This window comes from Blennius ocellaris (genome assembly GCF_963422515.1).
Source record: "Blennius ocellaris genome assembly, chromosome: 17".
NCBI classification, from domain to species: Eukaryota; Metazoa; Chordata; class Actinopteri; order Blenniiformes; family Blenniidae; genus Blennius; species Blennius ocellaris.
This window is the reverse complement of record NC_137666.1, coordinates 1,197,306-1,203,305: the sequence shown is the minus strand read 5'-3', so window position 1 is coordinate 1,203,305 and position 6,000 is coordinate 1,197,306. Positions and strand designations below refer to the sequence as shown.

Below are 6,000 nucleotides of genomic sequence, written 5' to 3'. Positions count from 1 at the left end.
AGTTAAAAGTCTGAATTCTAAGTTTAAAGTCAAAATTCTGAGTTTAAAAGTCGGACTTCTGAGTTTAAATGTCAGAATTCTGAGTTTAAATGTCAGAATTGTAAGTTTATAGTCAGAATTCTGAGTGTAAAGTCGGAATTCTGAGTTTAAATGTCGGATTCTGAGTTTAAAGTCAGAATTCTGAGTGTAAAGTCAGAATAAAGTCAGAATTCTGACTCAGAAGTCAGAATTCTGAGTTTTAAAGTCAGAATTCTGAGTTTCTTTCCACAGTGGCCCTAATCCTCTCCCGTACGCCGCTCATGAAAGGACATATTTCAATTTCACTGGAGGAGCGTGTTTCGTCTCCTCGGAGGCTCCTTACAAACCCACACACGTTTATTTCTGGATGATATGCTTCCTCTAACCTCCTCAACCAAAACAAATCTACCCACCATGTTTGTTTCTACTGTGTGCCTTTTTTCTTTTTTTATTTCTATCATCATCACGCCTCAATTAAAGCGCTTCTTTCTCCCCACGAGCTGGACGCCACTGCCACCATGTGGCGGAACTCATGCATTTCATTTATTTCTCGTGCTGCAGAGCACAGTGGACAAGCTGATCAAGAAAACCAACCTGGCTCTGGTGGTGGGAACAAACTCCTGGAGGGACCAGTTCATGGAGGCCATCACTGTCAGCGCAGGTACCATTTAAATAATGAAATAATGAAAACGTTTCTGCTGATTCTTTGATCTTCCAGCATTTGGAGCCATTTTTCCTTTCAAGTCGTTGTTTCAAGCCACAATTGATCATAAAATCATTTAGAAAACTCATTATGGGCTTTTTTTTCCCGCATTAGAAAATAAATGCATCTAAGTTTGGCAATTTCTTCCAAATCAATGATATTCTGAAAAGAAATGTGGGCTTTGATGTGAAGAAAAGCTCCCTTTGATCCCTGTGCTCAGTATTTAACACATAAACCCATGAGACTCTTCCAAAATATTTTACATTTCGTCGTTCTAGTGTTTCCAACACACACTAATTCAAACCGCACACAGGAAGACCCCAATCGCACTGATCAGACGACATTTTCTCTGAATTTTATTGTCCTGGTTGTAGATAGCAATTTAAGTCCAAATCCAAATAAATTCATTCATTCATTCATTCATTCATTCATTCATTCATTCATTCATTCATTCAGAGGGAGCCACACACTACATGTCAAAAAACGTTTTTTTCCTCCAAAATAAAATGCATTTCCAATCACATCTCGAGTTGAGCAGCAAAAAGTCATGGGAATAATAAATACTTCAGGAAGTGAGCTGTATTTACCATTATCATTCTATTGATTTTTTTCTGAAAATCTCTTTTTTAATTTTTGTATGTAAAAAAAAAAAGAAAAAAATTAGGTCAAAACTTTTCAAATGTGTAATTCTGTTCTTCATTCAGCATAAATTTTAGTTTGAAATTTCTCTCTCGCTCTCTTTCTCGCTCGCTCTCTCTCTCTCTGTCTCTCTCTCTTGCTCTCTCTGTCTGTCTCTCTCTCTCTTTCTCTCTCTCTCTCTCTCTGTCTCTCTTTCTCTCTTTCTCTCTCTCTCTTTCTCTCGCTCTCTCTTTCTCTCTCTCTCTCTCTGTCTCTCTTTCTCTCTCTCTCTCTTTCTCTCTCTCTCTCTCTCTCTTTCTCACTCTCTCTCTCTTTCTCACTCTCTCTCTCTCTCTCTCTCTCTCTCTCTTTACCCCCCCCACTCGGCCCCCCTTCTGCCCCGGAGACGAGGACGAGGACGACACGGGGTGAAGAGCGGCTGCCCTCCTGCTTCGACTACGTCATGCACTTCCTGACGGTGTTCTGGAAGGTTCTGTTCGCCTGCGTCCCGCCGACCGACTACCTGAACGGCTGGGCCTGCTTCGTCGTCTCCATCATCATCATCGGCCTGCTCACGGCGGTGATCGGCGACCTGGCGTCCCACTTCGGCTGCACCATCGGCCTGAAGGACTCGGTGACGGCCGTGGTGTTCGTGGCGATCGGCACGTCGGTCCCAGGTGAGGCGGAACGGGGTTCGGGTTCTGGGCCGGAACCGGATCGGGAAAAGTCTGCGAAAATAACCTGTAAAGGTTCCGTAAAGCGCGAAATTCAGCGCGAAGTCGGTCGTCACCCTCACCTCGCAAATATGTGCTCATACCAGCAAATCAGAGATTTCCCTTCATGACATCACCTGGGGAGATAGCCACTCCCTCTTTGACCCTCCCACAGGGAGATGAATTCTCCCCTTTAAAATCATGAGATGGCTCCATTTTTTGCGAAATCTTTAAATTTTGCATTTTTTTTTTATTTAAAATTTTGTATTAAAAATTTAACATTTTTATTTTATACATGTTTTCATGTAGAATCACTAATAACCTTTAAATGTTTCTAATCTATTCACATTTTACATTTTTTAATTTACATATTTTAAATTTAATAAAAGAAAATTCTATAACTGTTTTAATGTAGAATCACTAATAACTTTTTGAACATTTCTAATTTAATTATTTTTTATTTTAAAATTGTATATTTGTTAAATTTTAAATTTTGAATTAAAAATTTTAATCTTTTTATTCTCTAAATGTTTTATTGCAGAATCACTAATAACTTTTTAGATATTTCTAATTTAATTCTTTTTGATTCTTTTTCATTTCTAAATTCAATATTTTTTGAATTTTGAATTTTACATTTCATTTTAAATTTAAATTTTTTATTTTATAAATGTTTGAATTGAACCACTAATAATGATTTAATCACTTAATTTAAGTGTTTTATTTATTTATTAAAATTAAAAAAATGTAAATTAAAAGATGTTGAATTTTTACTTTAAAAAATGTTTTTAAAGATTTTTTATTTTTTTTTTATTTTTTATTTTTTATTCCAAATGTAAATAAGTGAAATTCTTTATTTTCTTTAAATTTTCCACATTTATTTCTTGGGGTGTTTCTCTATGTGTTTATTTTGTTGTGTCGTTGTCTCGTTGTGTCGTTGTCACGTCGTCTCGCTGGACGTCCAGAAAGCGTCCGACTCTCTTAAGGCCATTCTTCCTCCACAGACACGTTCGCCAGCAAGGTGGCGGCGGTCCAGGACTCCTACGCCGACGCCTCCATCGGCAACGTGACGGGCAGCAACGCCGTCAACGTCTTCCTGGGCATCGGCATGGCGTGGTCGGTGGCGGCCATCTACTGGCGCACGAAAGGGAAGCCGTTCGTGGTGGAGGCCGGCTCGCTGGCCTTCTCCGTCACCCTCTTCACCATCTTCGCCTTCCTGGCCGTGTCGGTGCTGCTGTACCGGCGCCGGGCCCACATCGGGGGGGAGCTGGGGGGGCCCCGGGGACACAGACTGGCCACGTCGGCCTTCTTCTTCGGCCTCTGGTTCCTTTACATCCTCTTCTCCAGCCTGGAGTCCTACTGTCATATAGAGGGCTTCTAACGGGGACGAGTTAATACCCTCTCTCGCCCTCTCTCTCTCTCTCTCTCTCTCTCTCTCTCTCTCTCTCTCTCTCTCTCTCTCCGTCCACCCCTCCTGGAAGGACGCTCGGAGGTGTGTGTCCTCAGGCCCGAGACGCCGTCCTCATTCCACTGGAAGAGACTGCAAAAAAAAAAAGAAAAAAGAAAAGAGTCTTATAATCCGGGAGAGAGAGAGAGTCAATCAGAGGTCTATATTTTTCTCAACCGCTGACGAGAACGACTTTTTTTTTTTTTTTTTTTTTTTTTTTTTAAGAAAAAAAAAAAAAGTATTTTGGGGATAAAAACACAAAAAAAAATGAAACAAAAAAAAAAAAAAAAAAGGAAAGAAACACTCACGCAGAGGAATCAAATAACTATTTTCTGATCTATGTGGAGGAATATCAAATATATGGAAAATGGGAATATGTCACGGCGGGATGGAGTCATAGAGTTTATTTTTGTTTGCATAGTTTCCTGACGGAGGAGGAGGAGGAGGAGGAGGAAGAGGAAGAGGAGGAGGAGGAGGAGGAGACACGGTGACAGTGGATGCAGGTGGACTCGGTCAAACTGCCCTGGACATTACTTCCGTACTCTTTAAACGTAATCTATATACAATATATTTCCATATTTTCTGTATATTTTGAATATTTGTTTAAATGTGGTCACCTTCTGCTCGGATTGCTGTGAGTTAGAGGGAAGTGGGGGGGGGGGGGGTGGGGTCTATATCCTGGAACGATGTCTTCACATTTCTAACAGTCATGTATCTTGCCTCGGTAAAAAAAAAAAAAAAGGAAAAAAATAGTATGACATTGCATTTTATTTATCGGTCTCACTCGAATTTTCACATTTTCAATCAGAAATTTAAAATAAAATAAAAAAAAAAAAAGACATAAACAATCACACACACTAAAAGGAAAAGACGGTGTTGCTGCAGAGAGAAATCCAGAAGTATTTTTCTACTCTTCCTTCATTGCACTTTGCTGTGTAGCTCTTGAGACGCAGAAACGACGACTCGGCATTTTCTCAAAGCTGCATTTATAGACATGTTTCATCTTTCATTTTAAACCAGGATGCAGATCTGAAACAGAAAGTCTTCATAGAGTTCTGTTCGTAGAAATTTATCTCTCTTTTGTTTTGTTTTGACACTCCTATTGTAAGTGGCTGCGAGAGTATTGTTTTGGTTTTGTTTTCATTCATGTTCTGGGGTTCACCCAGCCGACAATTCATGGTCCGGGCACCCTCGCCTGGAGATTTACCTGTTTAACTTCTATTTAACTTTTTATCTTCAACCCCGAACATCCCACCTTAAATTCATTAAAGACAACAAGTTGATAAGTGCAGCTTTAAGAATCCCCATGTAATTAATATTGTGTTTTATTTATGGTATTTTCATTGTACTCACATATTTATTGGAAAATCTTTTGGGTTTGTTGTTGTTGTTGTTGTTGTTTCTTTCCAGATTCGATTGACCGTCTCCAGTCGTCAGTCACACACTTCCCACCAGGGTGCAACTTACAAATAGAGAATTTAATATGAAATTATATCAAAAGATTATTTGGTACAGATCGAGAAAAAAACATATTTGTACTTTTATGGGGCCTTTAAATGTCATATAAAGAGTGTGTGTGTGTGTGTGTGTGTGTGTGCGTGTGTGTGTGCGTGTGTGTGTGTGTATGCACATGTGATTCTGTGCTGTTTTAACACACGACCGGTGCTTCGTTTCCAAAATGGGGGAGAAAAAAGGTTTCTGATAATCTTAAAAACACAGAAAACGTGTTTATTTTTCCTAATCGATTAGATTAGATTGATAAAGTGTTTGTTGTAATCAGTCACATCCTGGATTATTTAAAAAAAAAAAAATCCCCCCCTCCTTCCCCCGAGATTACCAAAGATGTGTGACAACATGCATTTTAATCGAGATTAAAAAGTTTTCACCCTTTGTGGGGGACTTGTTCAATTACAGATTTGAGATGGGATAATGCTGTTTTTTTTAATATATATTAAAAAAAAATGCCTAATTATATTTATGGTCTAAATATGGCCAAAAAAAATCACCGATTTTTTCTGGATTTTTGCATTTATTCATTTTTAACCATTTAAGCCATTTTGCAAAATTATTTCCCTCTTTTTTTCCAGATTTTTAAAGGAAGTAAGAGACACTTAAGTTAAAGCAAATATGAAGATTTCAGGACATGACCAATTTGTTTAAAAAATAATAATAACCAAAAAAATAAACCTGGAGGAAATCGATGACTGGACTATGACAGTGCAGTGACACTGCATCTCCACCAGGGGGCGTCAAACTCCAGTCAACTGTGGTTGGCCCTCTGTCCACTTCTTGACCCTCCTCTTCCTCCTCTTTCTGCTCTTCCACGTCTTCCTCTTCCTTCTCATCCTCCTCTTCCTCCTCAGTGATGTTGTACGTGTGTGGGCGTGTGTGTGTGTGTGTGTGTGTGTGTGTGTGTGTGTGTGTCACACTCTCACTTTCATCTCCACGTTTATCCAGTCGCTTCATCTGAGCCAGCAGAAGTGTGAAGCTTTTATCTCTTTGTT

General features: G+C 39.3%; 1 protein-coding gene across 1 annotated transcript in view; it reads left to right on the top strand.

Annotated features, from left to right (window-relative positions):
- LOC308142227 (sodium/calcium exchanger 3-like) overlaps positions 1 to 3,892 on the top strand; it is a gene marked incomplete at its 5' end in the record, with an annotated part of 20,245 nt that extends 16,353 nt beyond the window's left edge. The window contains 4 exon segments of the mRNA XM_080512575.1: positions 580 to 679; positions 1,740 to 1,765; positions 1,767 to 2,016; positions 3,054 to 3,892. Coding sequence (XP_080368701.1) covers positions 580 to 679; positions 1,740 to 1,765; positions 1,767 to 2,016; positions 3,054 to 3,430 — 753 coding nt within the window. The 3' untranslated portion in view covers positions 3,431 to 3,892.
- Between the last annotated feature and the right edge of the window lie 2,108 nt (positions 3,893 to 6,000).